Consider the following 20,458-nt stretch of genomic DNA (forward strand, 5'->3'; position numbering starts at 1 on the left):
AAATTATCTGCCAATTCTTTTCAAATTTGAAATACCCTGTGCATTTTTTAACCTGCAATAATAAGCAGAGTTGTACATGTTTAGGTAACTTGCTGGGCTGCTTAATTGTAGATTTTCTCTTCTTTTATGTAGAATGAAGTTAGCACTTTATTTAATGAGATTACTGTGTAGGACTTAGTGTGTTTTCTGCTGGGGATGTGGAGGAGTGAGAAACATAATGTGTTGATTTTAGATTCTTGTGGCACATCCAAGGGAAGATATTTAGTAAGCAGTTATATACAGATGAGGAACTCCATCTTATTTGGAGAGGGGGAAGGAATGGGATATAGAACAGATTGGTGTGGAATTATTCTTAGATTCGCTGAAGGAACCCTGTTTACTATAATAAAATAAAAGAGGAATGGATGGGTACAAATGCATTTAAGTGTGTTTGTTGGTTTGGTGGCAGAATGTTTGTTTCCCATTTTTTCTTAGAATGTGAGAGTCGTAACCTGTTGGGAAAAGTAGAAAAAAAGCTTTCATTGATGGGAGAATATTTTATGTATCAGAAACTTTCTACATCCATGAAAAATGTGGCAGAGAGGAGATAAAGGAAATACAGAAGTTGCATGCAGTCCAGCTGAAAGTGGAACTTATAATCTGTATGATTGTAATAGTATTTTTCCTCCATAGCTATATTTAGAACATAAACATAGGCTGAGGCTGTTTTCAGTTTGCTTTACAGCACTGGAATTTGCATAAACCAGCACAGTGGATGCAGAGTGAGGTAAAGGGCAAGAATTTTAGTTAGAAAGTGGTTGAAATAATTAAATATGGTATTTAAGCTGGATATGCAAAGAAGCAAAGACAGGAAAGGACAGATTATAACAAACAGCGTAACTCATTGGATACTTTCCAAGAGCTTGGCTCTTTTTACAGCACGGTACATGCATTTTCTCATTAATCTCCTAAATCATGAGTGGTAAGAGGAAAAAAATTACCCTTTCACAGATGAGGAAACAAAGAACTAGAGTAAATAATTTGTCCAAGGTGACATGGCCATAACTAACAACCAATGAAAATTCTGCTCGCCAACTTGTTGGAAATCATCTTATACCCAAATATTCTCTCCTAGTTTAGAAAATAATGATGAAACTGGTGGCCCTAATGTTTTTAATGATATTTTAACTAGAATAAAGAAGAATTGGCCTTATGTTTAAAAATACTCATTTTGCCAGAATAATAATGACACACTGTAGCAGTTCAAGTACTGAAATAGCATATATTATTTGAAAACAATACAGCTGAAAATATGTCATGAAAAAGGATTGTTAAAACCTCAACGTTTTGGTGCCAGTGGATCTCCCTTTCTGTGCCGAGAGTTGCATAAGGCATTTTTACAAAGGCTCTAACTTTATTTTCTTAAAAAACCAAAATTGAAGAAGTTTGGAATATTAATGGCCTTTTACGCATCACATCAGGTTCAGAGGGATGAGGGGATTTAGTCAAACACACGCAGTTAGTTTCATGGAGAGTGAGGGTTGCAGGCCTAGTTTGTGCGCTCACTGCTGTGCATGATGCCTTCCAAATGTTCTGTCTGTTTGCTTGGCCAGCCAGGAGAAACTTCCTCACCCTTACATCTTCAGTACATCTGCAGTCATGCTAGAGATTTGTTTACAAACGAAGAATGAAATAGACCATAAGATCAAAGTCAGAATAAAGTGTTTCTATGATAACAAAGCAAAGATCTTCCTCAAAATTAAATTGTATTTTCATGATCAGTAAACCATATCTCCCACCTGATTTTCAGGATTGCTATAAGCAAACCCAAATTATTTTTTCCATCCTTTTTTTTTTTTTGCGGGTAAATACCAGAGACCGTAGCGTGAAAAGAAATACACATGCATTGCAAGTTTCATGTCTGGTTTTGGTTAAATTTCCTTTTGTTCAATAACTATTTTGTTGTGGAATAAATCATTTTTTACATTGGCTATAGAAATTTGATGGGGGAATAATGTTAAGCATCACATTTTCTGAATTATATTATATCAAGAAGGGAGTTAATAACAGAATAGAAAAACACTAAGTTGGAGATGGGGCCATGTTATATGCTTTTTTCAAATGCCAAACAAATTGATCTGCACCAGGTTATCCAGGTCATAAAAGCAATCAAGTGATCAGGGTAAGTTCTCGTTGGAATACTAAATTTCACAAGCTGATTCTATCTTGCGTTTGATTATTTCAAGGAAAATGCCAAGTAGAAATTATCTTTTCATTTCTTGATGAAATAGTATTAAAATCCATTATTATAAAATGAAGAGAATATTCCTAGGTAAGGGTAACTGGCTATTATCTTGTAATAACTAACTGCATAATTGTCCAACAGTAAATGGTAGAACTTATCCACACGTTTTTCCCATTTCCTTTTATCTCTTTGAAACTGAACATTTAAGAATAAATAGTCTGTTCCTCCTTCCTTGATATACTCCAATGATTGTAAAGAAGGGTACCTGTAGTTCTATATTATGTTTGGCTCTAGTCTAAGTATTGTCGGTGATTAAAAAAAAACTCATATAAATTAAGTTTTCTCCCTTTGAAGAATGTGCAAGTCAAGCAAATAGCATACATAAACAACACATGCTGAACATCCTAGCAATCATAAAATTCAGTGCTAAGTGAAAAGCTATTCAGTGCTATAGTAGTTCATAGAAGAGAGGAATTCGTAAATGCAGAAAGAGTCTGTAGGTCTGTCTTGAGATCTGGGCTAGAGTAATGTTTCTCAAAGTGCTGTCCCAATTCTAGCAGCCTCAGCACTTTCTGTAAACTCATCTGAGAGGCAGATTTGGGGGACTTGCCCCAGATCTACCGTATCAGGAACTCTGGGTTGGGGCCCACAGTCTGCAGTTTAACAAACCTTCCAGGTAATTCAGATGAAGCTAAATTTTGAGAATCACTGCTATAGAAAATAAAGAATATGATAATTTATTCAGTTGCTATGTTAAGTGTCTAATATAAAGTACGAAGAACACAATAAGTTAAATTCTCAAATAGCTGTGGAACTTCATTATTGATAAACCTTGCTAATGTCTAGTTATGTTTTTCTAATGGCTGCTAATTAAAATAAAATGATAGTAGGTCACTGGACAAAGAGATAAAAGCAGAGATTTTATTTATAAATCAAAGTAGTCATCTAATCATGTATTTTGCCATTACTTTTAATGGCAAAAACTGCAACTACTTTTCACCAACCTAATAATTTTAGATTAATTGTTTCTACTATTCGGCAACTTCCTTAACCTCTTTATTTTATATACAGAAAATATAAACTACAGATTGTTTTATAAGTCACATATGACAGTATCTGGAAGTAGGAGAAGTTAAATGATCTAATGACTTACAGTAGTGCTGGTTTTCAAATGGTTGCATTAGAATAATCTGGAAGAATTATCACAGACTGCTGGCCCCACCCAGAAATTCTGGTTTAGTATGCTATAGTATAGCTTGAAATTTTACATTCTGAAGAAGTTCTCATGTGAAATGAAGAAGTTGATCTTGTGTAGTCTGAGGACCAATTTGAGAATTACTAATATGAGAGATTTCTTCTCACCATTGATATGAGTAATGAGTTCAGATAAAAACATTTCATTGTTTCTCTGTAGTATTAGGACCCGACACATCCCTTGCCTTGAATTTTTCAGGCTTTTAAAACTGTAACTTTCAAACTAAGTGGAGCCATCATTTTTTCCTCGGATATTTTTATATGCTTTTCTGTAGAACTGTTGGATTACCAATAACTTCTCTCCCTCTAACTTGGTTAATTTTTAGGAAATCATTATTCTTTGCTCCTTCTATCCTCAATTGTCATGTGGTGTTTGTAAATAAAACTGGTACAGATGAAATATTTGGCTTTAGTTGATATTTTTCTAGGAAATCATTATTCTTTGCTCCTTCTATCCTCGATTGTCATGTAGTGTTTGTAAATAAAACTGGTACAGATGAAATATTTGGCTTTAGTTGATATTTTTCTGTTCTAATAAAATGCAGGAATTTGTACAAGTGGGAGAATTGTTGTTTACATAAAGTGATATGGTTGAATTTTTTCTAAGTGCTGATTATGCTTGCCGAGTTTTAGGGGCTCTTCTGTGCTTCATTTTCTGTAATTTGGGAAATTCATTAGAATATGAAATTATGGATGACAGTGTTGTAATATGCTTCAGTGCATTACATTCTGAGACTGTTTCCCCCTTAAACTTATTTCAACTCAGGTTTTTGAGACATTTACAGGAAAATGCTTTTATTTTACTTCCTGTCTTGCTTTCATCTGGGATAAAATGTTCTTTCTGGTATGAAACAAGTGTGGCAAAATGCTTGCAGAGAACTTTGCTTGTTATGATGCAGCATTTTTCTGGACAGAAACAAATACATGACTCATATTGACTGTTAGGTTTCAAAGAGTCTGGGGGTCTGTACCTGTGTGTATGTATGTCAGCAGGCTCTTCCCTTGCTATCCTTTATTTTGCTCAGACAGTTTAATAGTTATCCTAATCTGCAGATATTATATATATAACTAAAAACAGTTATATATATATATAACTAAAAATAATTACAATTTAACAACTACCTAAAATATGCATTTTAGATGTTTATTTTAAAAAGTTATATACTAAAGTGCCAGATAATTTCAACTAATAATCTGTATATAATTCCACTCCTAATAAAAGTTTTATTTTGACTTTAAAACTCTTTGGAGGCAAGCTCAAATTACATTCTATATAATGATCAATTTTAAAGTAAAAATGAAAAAGTAAATATGGATAAGACTGATACTGAATATCGGTACATTTACATTGGAGATAAGATGGTCTCTTCTCATAAGAATGACTATACAGTACCACAGTTATTTTCTAACTTAATTATCTGCCATTATATGCACATTTTTCTTGTTTATATCATCACTTTATGAATCTCTGAAAAAGTTATTTGATGTCAGGAAAAGTTAATATCAATAATTCAGAAGTAATTTATATTTTTCTGCTTGTATCTAATGTTCTTTAATATGTGATGTTATGTACTATTATTTAGTAAGCAGACTGGAAAATTGAATTCTCTTTTTTCAATTCATTAAAAGGGAGAAGCAGGATCCCCTGGTACTCCGGGGCAGGACGGACCACGGGGAGAACCAGTGAGTACCTTCTCATTTAGTTCTAAAAGATGAAGTTATTTTCCTGTTATGAAATCCTTTGACTCCTTCAATTCTTCTCCCAGATCCTCTATTATTTGTCCAGTGACTTCCAGATTTCAGATATTGTAGAAGCTTTTTGTGAAACACCATAAAATATTGAAATGTTGAATCCTCTTTCAGAAACCAGGAAGAATTTTGCAAACAGTATGAGTCACAACCGCAAGCACTCATGCCCAAACAAATGCATGGTTAACACAAACATCATGGTCTGCTGCTGAGCTTTTAGTCAATGTCACTTTACCACTCATCTATTGTTTCACAGTATGCTCTTTGGGATTTTGTGCTCAATAAAAATCAGGGGTAGAGAAACATGACTAAGAAAGTACTAAAGTACTGAATCTGAATCCTAGATATCTATATTTTGAGCAAGTGTTCCAGGTGATTCTTAACTTCAGGTAAGTTTTAAAAATATAGTTCGCCCCCAAATTTTATTCCTACAACTCATGGCCAACATTTAAATACCAGTGGATCTCATTTTATTCATCAAATGTACCTACCCTCAAGAAATCTGAAATTTGCTTTGTGGGGCGCTAGGTTAAGAAGTGAAGTAGTGGCTTAGATACATTGCCATTTATCACAAAGCGTTCATTTGAGATTTCAGACCTTAAATATCGTATGTAAAAAGGAGAGAGGTACCACCAATGCTTCTTAAATAGGGTAGAGGGATTAAGCTACTCTTAGAGTTACTTGATAAAATTTTCATTGAATTTCTTCCTGTGTATGATTATGCACTGGGGCAAGTTCTGTATAATGCTATTGCCTTTTGGGAGCTTATAATTTAATTTGGAAGACTGAAAAAATGATGCCCATAATTACACACTGTTTATAGTATGTACCAAATATGAATCTGATATGGAGTCAGAAATCCAGAGTTTGGAGATGATTACTGCTACATTTCAGGACTGTGAGCTTGGAGAAGCCACTTCACATCCCTGTATATCTTTCTGTAAGTGCGAATGGTGTAGATGCTTATAATGCTTACTTCATAGGGTTGTTGTGATGCATACGTGGAAAATTTTAGAAAATTGTTTCACTAGATTTGTTCATGAGAGGATGACTGAGAACAAAAGGAAGATGAGAGAGAGATAACTAATCTGAATGAAGACACATATGTGAGATGCTCAAAGGTGTGCCCAGGAAATAATAAAATGATATTAATGAGGTCCGGAATCTACAGAGAAAGAGTCTCTGTTGGGTGTTAGAAAGGAAAGGTAGAAACGTGGCTAGAACCATAAAATGGAGATTCTTGACTGCAAATTTGAAAAGTAAACCTTATTCATTTGTCACTGAAGTTTTGTGAGAAAAAGAAGATAACATAGTAAAAAGAAGTGTTTTGGAGGCACTGTATGAGCTTCTGGTGTGCATGGAATGACTGGAAAGGAGAAGAAACAGGAAACAGGGCACTAGTTAGCAGGCTGTTTTGACAGAGTAGGCATGAAGTAGAAGGCCTCGAGTGGACATTAATAGGCATGGAGCAAATATTTGAGCCATATTTGCTGTTATTTAAGAAGGATTATGAGATTTGGTAACTGGATATGCGACTGGGTGTGATTATTTGTTTATGTTATTGTTTCAGAGTATAGTGTGTGTGTGTGTGTGTGTGTGTGAGAGAGAGAGAGAGAGAGAGAGAGAGAGAGAGAGAAAGAGAGAGAGAATAAGAAAGAAGTGAGAGAAAGGTGAATGGGAAGAAGAGAAGGAAAAAGAGGAAGACAGAAATAAGAGACAATAGACATGAGAGCTTGGGTATAATTTAGGACGTGACTGTGTTCTAAACGGTTGTGAGTCAGTTATTTGGAATCTGTAACTCATTTTCCTGTAGAAACAATGTTATAAAGGGCAAGCTGACCAGCAAGTCTGTGTAGACCATAATTCAATATGAGGCGTACATGTTTACTTTGAACATAATGCTATTGAAATCTCGTAATAAAACCTAAACAGAGAAAAGAAATATTAAATATAAAACGAGGAGTGCTTAGATGATGTTTTCCTTTCCCACAGTTGCATGTTTCTCACTTTTATCCCCAAGCAGACACCGATTTGGGCTTGTTTTGGCCCTGCCTGCTCCCACTTTATTCAAACTTACTCTTGTGTAGAGTTTTTGCGCTAGAATAATTTACCATTTCAGGGAGTGTGGCCCTTTCGAGTTTAACCATTTCCTTCTTTTTTTTTTTTACTTTCCTTCCAATATTCATTACATCCTTATGATGTTTAGCTTCAGTGATGAGAGAAACAGTGACTGCCTAACTAAATTGCCAAGTTGAAAAAGATAGACAAACAAGGTGCTGAGGCAGGGAATAATGTGCCTGGGGTAGCAGAGTTTATTGAGATGAAATCTTTCCTTCTAAATCTAGTGGATAGAATACTGGGAATTTCTGAGTGAGACTCACCTACTCCAGCCCAATGGATTGGGAAAGACAGAAGAGCCTTCTTTACTTCTTTTCTTATCTTTTCTTCCATTCCCCTCTCTTTCTTGATGAATGGCAAAGAGGAAGGCAAGTTTCCTATGCCAGGAAATGCAGCCTCTTAGGAAAGCAATTAATAGGTTAAGCATCTCAAATTTGCTGATGTCTGGAAACAATTCTTCTGGTCTGTATTTTCTTCCAAATAAGAGCAGATAGCATTACAAGCTATTTTTTTTTAAATTTCTACAATTAATGAAAACTTGTTTTTTATTACTCTGTGCAAATTAATCCTTATCACTTGTAGAAAAGCTTTGAAAATAGAAAAAAAAATCCCTAAAGTTTATGGATTTTGTGACACAAATAAAGATTCTTCCATTGTGTGGGAGTAATGATTTTAAGTAGTTGTAATGAATGACTTGGCTCTACTATAAAGGGTATGTTCACTTTATTCTATAATGCGGCAGCCAAGAAAGTTAATGGAGCTCCAGATGGAAGGACAGAAGCTCTTAGAAAAATACTTTAAAGCTAATTAAACACAGCTTATGCCAGTCTAATGGTGATTCATCCCTGTAAGCAGATTGATACATATGAACACTAACTGCCAGAATTAAAATTAATGTCCAGGGCTACAATTTATTGGGAAATGATTATATTGCATCAAAGTACAAGTACATTCACATGTCAATACTTTGAATTTGAAAGCTAGTATTTGTCAATCCTAAAAGTAATTCAATCCTAAAAGTAATTTACTTTCTAAGTGGTAAATTATACCTAATTAACTTCCATTCAGGAAACTGTAAACTCAGATCTAACACTGGGTAGATTTATTCTAACTTGTTTCAACCATGAATTGCTATGTTTAAGGATTACATTCTTTCAATTATTTATTCAACAGTATTTATGGAGTATCTATTTTGTATCAGACATTGTACTAATTGAGGAGAATGTGAAGATTAATCAAGGAGTCAGATGAGCCAGTAGATGGCAACACAGTGTGAGTGTTGTGACAGTAGGCACGCGGGGAGCTTGTAACGTGGGGGAAGGTGTGTATAACCCTACATAAGAATGCTGAAAGATATGCATTCTTAAAAAAAAAAAAAATTGCAGGCCAGATGTGGAGGCCCATGCCTGTAATCCCAGCATTTTGGGAGGCCAAGACAAGTGGATTGCTTGAGGCCAGGAGTTTGAGACCAGCCTGGCAAATATGGTGAAACCCCATCTCTACTAAAAATACAAAACTTAGCCAGGCATGGTGGTAGACGCCTGTAATCCCTGCTACTCTAGAGGCTGTGGCAGAAGGGCTTGAAGCCACAAGGTAGAGGTTGCAGTGAGCCAAAATCATGCCGCTGTACTCCAACCTGCATGACAGAGGGAGACTCTGTCTTAAAAGAAACAAGAAGGAAAAAACCCAACATTATGAGATATAATCCACATATAATTTATTGATTTAAAATGAATAGGGTTGCCTTCTTAAAAATGCAACACTCTTGGCCAAATTCTGCATGATAAACGTGAGTGAGCTAGCTGTTTGCCCTGGCCAGGCAGGATTGTGTAGCATGCATGTTCCAAAATACAGAAACAAAAGAAAGCACATTCTGAGAACTGACAGTAGTTCAGGCTGCCCTGCAGTACATGAAATGGAAGCGACAGAAACTGTAGGTGAGGTTTTAGGGACAGGCAGAGGCAAAACCAGGAAGGGCTTCAGTTGTAATGCTGTTTGCACTTAATTCTGAGAGTAATGGGAGCCCTACTTACCTATTTAAAACATTATTATTATTATACTTTAAGTTCTGGGGTACGTGTGACAGAACATGCAGATTTGTTCTATAGGTGTACATGTGCCATGGTGTTTTGCTGCATCCATCCCCCCGTCATGTACATTAGGTATTTCCCCTAATGCTATCTTTCCTCTATCCTCCCCACCCTGCTATCCCTTCCCTAGACCCCCAACCCCTGACAGGCCCCAGTGTGTGATGTTCCTCTCCTTATGTCCATGTGTTTTCACTGTCCAACACCCACTTATGAGTAAGATCATGTGGTGTTTGGTTTTCTGTTATTGTGTCAGTTTGCTGAGAATGATAGTTTCCAACTTCATCAATGTCCCTGCAAAGGACATGAATGCATCCTTTTTTTGTGTGGCTGCATAGTATTCCATGGTGTGTAATATTTTCTTTATCCAGTCTATTGTTGATGGGCATTTGGGTTGGTTCCAAGTCTTTGCTATTGTAAATGGTGGTACAGTAAGCATTGGTGTGCATGTGTCTTTATAAAAGAATGATTTATAATCCTTTCGGTATATATCCAGTAATGGGATTGCTGGGTCAAATGGTATTTCTAGTTCTAGATCCTTGAGGAATCACCACACTGTCTTCCACAGTGGTTGAACTAATTTACACTCCCACCAACAGTATAAAAGTGTTCCTATTTCTCCACATCCTCTCCAGCATCCGTTGTCTCCAGATTTTTTAATGATCGCCATTCTAACTGGCGTGAGATAGTTTCTCAATGTGGTTTTGATTTGCATTTTTCTGATGACCGGTGATGATGAGCTTTTTTCCATATTTTTGTTGGCTGCATAAATTTCTTCTTTTGAGAAGTGTCTGTTCATATCCTTCACTCACTTTTTGCTGGGGTTGTTTGTTGTTTTCTTGTGAATTTGTTTAAGTTCTTTGTAGATTCTGGATATTAGCCCTTTGTCAGATGGGTAGATTGCAAAATTTTTTTTTCCCGTTTTGTTGGTTGCCGGTTCACTCTGGTGATAGTTTCTTTGCTGTGCAGAAGCTCTTAAGTTTAGTTAGAACTCATTTGTCTATTTTGGCTTTTGTTGTCATTACTTTCGGTGTTTTAGTCATGAAGTCCTTGCCTATGCTTACGTTCTGAATGATATTGCCTAGGTTTTCTTCTAGGGTTTTTATAGTGTTAGGTCTTATGTTTAAAACTTTTGACTGGTGGCAGTTAGTGAGCTCTGTCACCTCTAGTAACAACTAAAGCAAGTATAGTCAGAGTTGGGAAGAGGGGGAGAGTGGGACTGATTTGAAATGAACTATAGAGGTATAAGCAGGGGTTGAGGATCTACTGGATGTGAGTAGGATAAGAGATGACTCTCAAAAGTCTTACTGCATGGATGAATACAGGGGAAGACCAAACAGTAAGCAGGGAATTGAAGAGGAAGAGTCTTTTTGACTAGTGCAAGTGATCCTAAAATATTTTCAAAAGGAACAAATCTAAGTAATTACAAAGGCATTTAAAGAAAAGGTCTATGTTTTGAGATAATTAGAAAATAATAGGCTTGTAAAAATAGAAATTAATTTCAATAAAAAATGGTGAGTCAGATTCAAGGAATTTTTAGATAAATTTCTGTAAATACTAGTAGTAGTAGATTAAAAAATACCTCTCCCTCAAAAATGTCGGATCTTAGGTTCTGAAACCTGTAAAGGTTGTTTTATTTGGATAAAAAGGTCTTTGCAGAAATGACTATGATTGAGTTAAATCTTCTGATGGGGAGATTATCTTGGGTTTTTTGGTGGACATGATCCAGTCAGTTGAATGTTCAGAGCAAAACCGAAGTTTCCTAGAGATAGAAGAAATTGTTTCCATGGATTACAGTGTCAGCTCCTGCCTCAGAGTTTTCAGCTTACACCTTCTAATTGCCTGTTCTATGGACTGGTATTTGCCTAGCCATACCCTATTCTTGCATAAACCAATATTTTGCAACAAATCTCTGCCACGCGTATGTATGTATACATACTCTCATATATTTCAGTTGGTTCTGTTTATCTGCAGGATCCCTGACTGATTCCGATTTTGTTTCCAGTAATTAAGTGCCTAAGTACCTGAAATGTGGAGTGGCTTGGGAATTGGGTAATATATAGGGGCTGTAAGAATTTTGAGACACATGATAGAAGTAGTCTATATTGCCTTGAACAGACTATTGGTAGAAATATGATTGTTAAAGACAGATAGTGAGGGTTCAGTGAAGAAGTGAAGGTCATGGTGGCAAAAGTGTTTCTAATATTAGAAAATATGAGCCGGGCGCGGTGGCTCAAGCCTGTAATCCCAGCACTTTGGGAGGCCGAGGCGGGTGGATCACGAGGTCGAGAGATCGAGACCAGCCTGGGTAACAAGAGCAACACTCTGTCTCAAAAAAAAAAAAAAAAAAAAAAGAAAAAGAAAATATGTATAGCATTATCAGCACACTGTTGCTAGGTGAATAGACATTAAAGGCACTGTTGATAAAGGAGAAAAGAGGAACATGCTATAGGAAATGGGAAGAATGGTGACACTGTGTCATAAAGTGGCAGAAAATCTAGCTAAATTATGTCCTGCAGTTGTGTGGCAAGTAAGACTTGTAAGTGACTAACTTGTATATTTAGCTGAGGAGATTGCCAAGCAAAGTGCTAAAGATAGAGCATTTTTTTTTTCTTACTACTTATAGTAAAGTATGAGGAGAAAAAGATATTTGAGGAAAGCACTGTTAAGCAAAAAGGAACCGTGCGTGATGATGTGGGAAATATCCTGGTTATACAGATTACAAAAAAATGTTAAAAGTAGCAGATTCACTGTTAAGCATGCTGGAAACAAGGTTAAAGTTGTGACTGGACAAAGTTTGCTAGTGCTAAAGAGATTAGGTATAGGACTCATGAATCAATTCAGCCAGCCCAGTGGAAACCACAAATAAAGATATGAGATTATCCAAAAAAAACCTGGGGAGAAGCCTCTTGTCTAATTGTGTAAATCCCCATTATATATACAGGAGAATTATAAGATTTTGAAATGTTATATCAGAAGTAACTCTGCCAGTTTGGAATGAAAGGTATAGATACAAGATAAAATGAGGGTAGGCTGTTGGATGCTCAGAATTGTTACAGGTAGGAAGCAGGATGTACTATCTTTCAAGTAAAAAAAGAATAGTGATTCCAAGGCTGAAATTGTGGGCACTGGGGCCAGAGCTGCTGGCGCAGAGGGCAGGGCCCCAAGCCCACAGGGGTGTTCCTAGGTCATGAAATGTGATGATTTTTTTTTTTCTGCTGGATTCAACATTGCATGAAATCACTGATTCTTTTCTTCTCTTTGAATGCATATGTCAATAACTTATCCTTTGCCTGTCTAACACTATAAATGGGAAATAGATAACTTGCTGTGAAGTCACAGGTTTACAGATGGAAAGGGATTTTGTCCCAGGATGCATCATACCCATACCTGATTTAGATAACAAAATTTGGGACTTTTGAGTGATTTATTATTGAGATAAGAATTTGAACTTTGCTATAGGAAGTTAAGACTTTAGTAGATGTTGGGTTGGGGTGGATGTATACTGCATGTGGGACGAATGTGAGTTTTTGAAGGCCAGAGCAAAGACTCTGTTAGGTTGAAAATTACCCTCCCCAGAGACATCAGCTCTTGATCCCTGGAATCTGTAAACATTACCTTATTTGAAAAAAAAGGGCGTTTGCAGATATGAGTGAATATCTTGTCATAGGGAGATTATCTTGGCTTATGCAGTGGACCATAAATGTCATCATGAGTGTCCTTGTGTGAGAGGGGCAGAGGAAAATTTTACACAGATAGAAGGAGGAAGTAATAAGATCATGGTGGCTCAGAGTTGAGGGATACATCCACAAGCCAAAGAATGATGGCACCAATCAAAAATTGAAAGGCAAATAATGGAATTTTCCCTTGAGCTTCTGGGGGACACATAGCCCTAAAAAGACTTTGATTTCAGACTTCTGCACTGCAGAACTTTGAGGGAATAAGATTCTGTTGTATAAAGCAACCAAGTTTGTGGCAATTTGTTACAGCAGCCATTGGAAACTAGTATACTAGGCTTTTCATTTAGTCTAATTCTTAATCATTTTATAGTAATGAACCTATGTAAAAATGCATGTTAATACATATTGGTGTATATTGCATACTGTTGGTAGCATCTGTTGATCAAAAATATTTGGGATTTTGGCAAGTCAATAAACAAGTTGGTTTCAATGACAATTTGGTTAAAAGCAAGACTCCAGTCAATATTTTCTGAGCTATCAATTTTGTTAAATTCTCATGTATTTTTAAAAACTTAATTTGTCTATTTCTCACTCTCCTACATTTTCATTATTGTATCTAGTAACTTTTAGCCCATATTTCTTCTTTGTATTATTTATCATTTTAAAAAATTTGAAACAATTTAAATAGATAATACTTAATGTGCTATATATAATAGTTAAGAAATATATAAACATGTATGCATAAAAAGGATCTGCATGGATACAAATCATATGGTTCAATTATGTTTCAATTACTTTGCTTAATTTTTCCCCAGTTGGGTTTTTGGTATCTATTACGTTGCATTTTTCTTGCCTTTGTTTTTTTTCCCCATGAATATCTATTGTTTTTATACTACAACAAAAATTGAGGCCTAGATTTTGAATGCTTTTTTGTGTGTTTTTCTTTTTAAAAGATGACAATTTTGCTAGACGTTTTAATTTTTATTCTAAGAATAAAGGACAAGGTTCTTTCTGAGTGTCTTTAATATTTTGGAAATTTCTTTTCCTAACTTAATATTTTGGAATTTACTTTTCCTAAAATCATCCTGATTTTATTTTGGGCAGCTAGGTGGTTGGTGAGGACAGAGCAATATGAGGGCGGCAGTAGACTAAATTTACCAGTAGTTGAAAGAGCAGTTACAGAGAATATTCATTTTTAACTGAATCCTCTTTTAGACCAAGTTCTCATGTTGACCAGTTAATTTTCTTTGGCCAATTCTTGCCAACCAAATTACCTACAGAATTGTTTCAACTGCTGTTTTGTCATACCTATTCTTGTTCTGGTGCTCAATCCTGATGGCATGTTGTATTTGGTGTTAACGTTTTTCATCAGGCAATCTAAAGCATTTGCTTTCTAGTTCTCTGCTCACCAGTCAGCCCCATTGTGTACGGGGAGATTTATGGCTCACAGTGAAAATTTGTAGGCAGGGTTTGGGTTCTACTGTGAGCTGAGATACCTGGAGCTCCATGAAAAGGAGCAAAAGGATGCCAGCCTTCCTGGATCTATGGAGGTGAGTGTCTTAATTAAGGGTAGCCTTAGCAGTTTTACTTTGGAAATGTTTGCTGTTTCATTTTTCCAGGAATAAAGACGTGTGGATCACTGTAGTCTGGTTGCAACACTGGCTTATAGAGGCTTTTATTGTTTCCTTTCCTCATGCCTTTCAAATTCTTGCTTAACCACATGTTATGCTTGTCTTTATGATGTAATGTTTACTGCTGAGCCAGTCCAAGTTACCATGTACTTAAGAGACAAGTAGATCTTTTGTTTCATCACCTTTTTTGCGGTGTGATTATTTGGCATATCGTTTTAATGCATATACACAGGATACGTGCATAAAATTATTGGGGAACATTAATATTGAATTGCTGTGATGATTTCTCATGTGAAATTAATCTATTTTATTATGCTTGTAAGATGGAGGTATCTTTGCCTGCTTGACTGTATTTTGTATTTAGATTGAAAAGAAAGAGAAGAAAAAACCCGCTAGTTCTATAATTGTTTTTATTTGATTTGTAGTTTTATGGTAAGATGTTTAAGTATTTTTTACAGATTTTTAATACTTTTTCTCACCCCTTTTTCAGGCCCCAGGAGTGGCACATACTTGGTATGTGCTGAGTAAACCAACTTTAACTTGAAACTCATATTCTGCTATTACAAATTTCACACAGCAGTTCTTAGTGTGAAGGCAACCCACATGTAACAATTTGGATAGTACGATTTGAAAATTCAATTGTATTTATTGTTGTAATAATGTAGTTATGTATATAATGATTATTACAAAACAGTATTACTACATAAAACACTATTAAAATAATATATTACTATAGTAGTAATTATGTTTTAGAATCTGAGTATAACTCTTACAATGCATTTTGAAGTAGGCTTTATCTAAGATAATATAAATGCTCAGTTTATCTGCAGGATTGACTAAATTTGTAAGCAATATCTGTAACTTTTTGGTCTTCTACAATATGATATTTGGCATTGTAGTGACTGTGAAAATATTGTGTCCTTAATTTTGACCTCACAAAGCAAATGTTGGCTCATTATCTGTACAGGTTAATTAATAAAGTCCCACCAGGTTTAAGCACAGATCTGTTTGATTATTTCCTATTATAAATGGCATAAATATCATTGACATAGTAAAACTGGACTACTATCAAACAACATCATAAAGTAACATTGTTGATTTTAAATTTAGAAGCTCTGTGTCTATGGCACTCTCATTTTTTTGTGTTGTTCTAAGAAATCTTTTAAATTATTTTAAGAACCACTGAGAAGTATTAAAGTGTTTTATTTGATTTTTCTCTTTTCTGTCCATCTCTTTATAGTTTGAAAGAGGCTTTATTGAGCCTTGAAATTTCAAGAGGAATAATATGAAATGATGTATGATTAATTCTTAGAATATCCTCTAAGTAAATAGAATTTCATTGTTGCTCATGTAGGCTCAGTAGTCTCAGTGACATGGAGACTGATTAAATTCATCTCTGATTTGAAGAGAATGGGTGAGAGGAAACTTACCATGTATACAGGATATAAAGTCTAGATTTCATGGGTTGATATCATGCAAACAGACTTTGACTTTCAAAATATGGATTTGAACTGTATGGGTCTACTTAGTTGTGGATTTTTTTCAGTACATATAGTGAAAAACATTTGGAGAGTTTTGACAATTTTTAAAACTTGTGGGTAAACCATGTCACATAGAAATATTTTTTAAAAATAAAAAATTATGAGTGCAAAATATATATATAGATATTAGTCTATATTATTTCCTATAGTAAAATTTAAAAATTTATCACAACTTACATATACTTACATTTACAGAGCATATATAGTGCCATTTGCAGTTGATATAAATGTAAACAAATGTAAATATGCAGTATTAAATCATCATTGCCTAAAATTAAGTATAGTGCATTTTATATCACTGTAATAATTTCACAGCCACCTCCCGTTGCTATGTGGTGAGCTCACCTGTTGCAAGTATCAGCTTAAAATGCCATGTGATGCTAATCATCTCCATGGCAGCAGTTTATCATTCCAATAAATTGTGTATTACAGTAAAAAGTGATCTCAGCTAGGTGCGGTGTCATGCCTATAATTCTAGCATTCTGGGAGTTCAAAGTGGGTGGACTGCTTGAGTGAGCCCAGGAATTTGAGACTAGCTTGGGTATCACGGCAAAACCCCATCTCTACAAAAAATACCAAACATTAGCCAGATGTGGTGACATGTGCCTTGTCCCAGCTACTCTGGAGGCTGAGGTGGGAGGATCATCTAAGCCAGGGAAGTCAAGGCTGCTTTGAGCAGAGATCGTGCCCCTGTACTTCAGCCTGGGCGATAGAGTGAGACCATGTCTCAAAGAAAAAGATCTCTTGTGGTTTTTGCATATTTTTCATTGTTTAGTGCAATACTATAAACTTTGAGTAACATCAGGAAACACATAGGAAGTGTCTCTAGTGATTCTGGAAGTGCTCCCAGAAAGCAGAAAAAAAGTTGTGACATTACAAGAAAAGCTTTTATTGCTTGATATGTACTATAGACAGAAGTCTGCTGCTGCAATTGCCCACCATTTTGAGATAAATTAATACAGCGTAAGGACCATTGTAAAAAAAAAAAAAAGAAAAGGACATTTGTGAAACTGTTACGGCAGCTATGCTGGCAGGGGCAAAAACTTTGCACTTCTTGTAAAATACCTTTCCTTCTTATACTGAAAATATGTCTTTTATGTAGATGCAGGATTGCTATAAGAAAGGAATACTAATAGACACAAATATAAATTTTAAAAGCAAAATTATTATCATTATTTTTAGATGGAGTAACACTCTGTCGCCCAGGCTGGAGTGCAGTAGTGCAATCTCAGCTCACTGCAACCTCCGCCTCTTGACTTCAAGCAATTTCTCCTGCCTCAGCCTTCTGCGTAGCTGAGATTATGGGCATGCGACATTATGCCTGGATGATTTTTGTGTTTTTAGTAGAGACAGGGTTTGACCATGTTGGCCAAGCTGACCTTGAACTCCTGACCTCAGGTGATCCATCTGCCTCGGCCTCCCAAAGTGCTGGGATTATAGGCGTGAGCCATCGTGCCCAGCCTAAAAAGCAAAATTATTATATGACAAAGCAAAATAAGGATGAAGGATCTAAAAGGAGAAGTTAATGTCAGCAAAGGATGGTTTGATAATTTTAAAAACAGGTTTGGCTTAACAGTTGTCAAACACAGGAGAAGCTGCTTCTGCCAACCAAGCAGCAGCACAAGCATTTTCAGATGCTACTAGGAAACTCGAGGAGACATGGATATTTTCCTGAACAGATTTTTAATGCAGACAGAATTGTCCTATTCTGGAAGAAAGAAATGCCACAAAGGACATTTATTAGTAAGGACGAGAAACAAATCCCAGGATTTAAGGCAGGAAAGGATAGTGTAACTGTACTGTTTTGTACAAATGCAGTTTGGTTTATAATCAGGACTGCCCTTTTCTATAGAGCTGCTAACTCCCAAGCCTTGAAGGGAAAATATAAACACCAGCTGCCAGTCTGTTGGTTGTATAACAAGAAAGCCTGGGTGAGAATGCTTTTTCTGGATTGTTTCCATCAGTGCTTTGTCCCTGAAATCAGGAAGTACCTTGCCAGTAAGGGACTGCGTTTTAAAGTTCTTTTGATATTAGACAATGCCTCCAGCCACCCAGAACCCCATGAGTTCAATGCTGATGACATTTGAATGGTCTACTTGCTCCCTAAGACAGTGTATCTAATTCAGCCTCTAGATTGTTTAAAAAGGACCTTTAAAGCTATTACACATGGTACTCTGTGAAAAGCGTTGTCAATGCTGTGGAAGAATACCCCAGTGGAGAGAGTTTCATGAAAGTCTGGAAGAATTACACCATTGAAGATGCTATCATTCTTCTAGAAAAAGCCATGAAGCCTGCCTGAAACAATAATACTCTGCTGGAGAAAACCGTGTCGAAATGTTGTACTTGATTTATGACACAGCCAATCAGAGAGATCACAAAAGAGACTCTGGATATGGCAAAACAACAACAGAAGGTAAAGGGAGAAGGGTCCGAAGATAGGGATCATGGGGAGATTCAAGAGGTAACAGACCCCAGGTCAGAGGATTTAACAGAAGACAACTTGATGGTGATGAGTGTCTCCAAACCAGTGCCAGACTATGGGAAGAAGATAAGAAGCAATGCCTAAAAACAAATTGACATTAGACAATCTGGCAGAATGGTTTGGATTATTCAAGACTGCTCTTGACTTCTTTTACAACATGGACACTTCTACGATATGGGTACTGAAACTGAAGCAAATAGTGGAAGAAGGATTGGTGCCTTATAGAAACGTTTTTAGAGAAATGAAAAGCAAAAAGGCAGAAATTACAGTGTGGTTTCACAAAATTACACCGAGTGTGCCTACCTTTCCTGCTTACCCTTTTACCTCTTCCACATCTGTCTCTGCCACCCCCTGAGACAGCAAGACCAACCCCTCTTCTTCCTCCTCAGCCTGCTTAACATGATGATGAGGGTGAGGACCTTTATGATGATCCACTTCCACTTAACGAATAGTAGATAAATTTTCTCTTCCATATGATCTTAATAACATTTGCTTTTATCTAGTTTCTTATAATAATACAGTTTACAATACATATAACATGCAAAATATGTGTTAATTGACTGTTTATGTTATTGGTAATGCTTTCATCCAAAAGTGGACTATTAGAAGTTAAATTTTGGGGGAGTCAAAACTTGATCATGGATTTTCAGCTGTACAACAGTTTGGCACCACCACCACCTGTGTAGTTCAAGGGTCAACTGTATATAAAAATCCTGTGGTGGGTTAAAACTCCTAAAATCCATTAAAATAAGTAAATTTATTCATGACACGCAGAGTGTTAAGAATTTTGTTCAAGGGTTAAAGATTGGTGGAAAAATATATATAATGGTTTTTAAGCAGGGGGCATAAAATGGATTATTTAAAAATTTAATTAGTAGATAATCATACATTTAAAACCCCTTGATTCCTATCCATCTTAACATCCATAATACAGATAGTTTTCAAGAGTGTCTCAGTTATATGTAAATAATTAAAATATTTTTATATATAAATATAAAATATACATAAATGAGACTATATAAACGAGACTATATGTAAATGAGAATCTCTTGAAAACGATCTGCACTATGAATATAAATATATATTTATATAAATGTAAATATATTTAAATAAGTGATTCTTGAAAATGATCTGTATAGCTCTTGAAAAAATGTATATAAATAACCCCATTTATCAAGCTCTGATCTACGGAGTACCTCAAAATTACCAGAAATGCATATTAAAATTCAGTTTTCTGGGGCCATTCTGCTAATAAATCAAAATTTGGGGTGAAAGCCCAGGAAAGTACATTTTCAGTGGCAACTGTGTGTGAGTCTGATGTAAAGTTTAGTAACTATTGATATAGAAACTTTGAGGCAGGTTGATCAAAAAGAGGAATATGAACACAGGAAGACAAAAGTTACCTATTGGAGGAGAACAATTAGTTTTAGTGATATTGGTATAAGAGAATAATGACATTTTAATATTTTTAGGCTATATATGCTTTAATATGTATTTCTCTGGTTACATAAGCTTTGATGTTGTCATAAACGATAATATGAAATCATATTTCCAGATGGGTTCAGTTTCCTTTGTATATTTAAAATATTTTGTGTTTATTGACAAAAATAAAAACATTATTTTGTAAAACAAAAATACATCTATATGCAACTGAAGAGGACTAAACTTGCCTATGTGAAAGAAAGATAAATA

At 35.6% G+C, this 20,458-nt stretch overlaps 1 protein-coding gene across 4 annotated transcripts in view; it reads left to right on the forward strand.

The window, feature by feature from the left end:
* The window catches only part of COL21A1 (collagen type XXI alpha 1 chain), a 300,511-nt gene that overhangs the window by 251,413 nt on the left and 28,640 nt on the right, over positions 1-20,458 (forward strand). For all 4 annotated transcript variants that reach the window (XM_074398177.1, XM_074398176.1, XM_074398178.1 and 1 more), the window contains one exon: positions 5,108-5,161. In XM_074398177.1, the coding sequence (XP_074254278.1) occupies positions 5,108-5,161 (54 nt within the window). The remainder of the gene's footprint in view (positions 1-5,107; positions 5,162-20,458) is intronic.

The sequence above is a fragment of the Saimiri boliviensis genome, chromosome 4, assembly GCF_048565385.1.
Source record: "Saimiri boliviensis isolate mSaiBol1 chromosome 4, mSaiBol1.pri, whole genome shotgun sequence".
Classification (NCBI taxonomy): Eukaryota; Metazoa; Chordata; class Mammalia; order Primates; family Cebidae; genus Saimiri; species Saimiri boliviensis.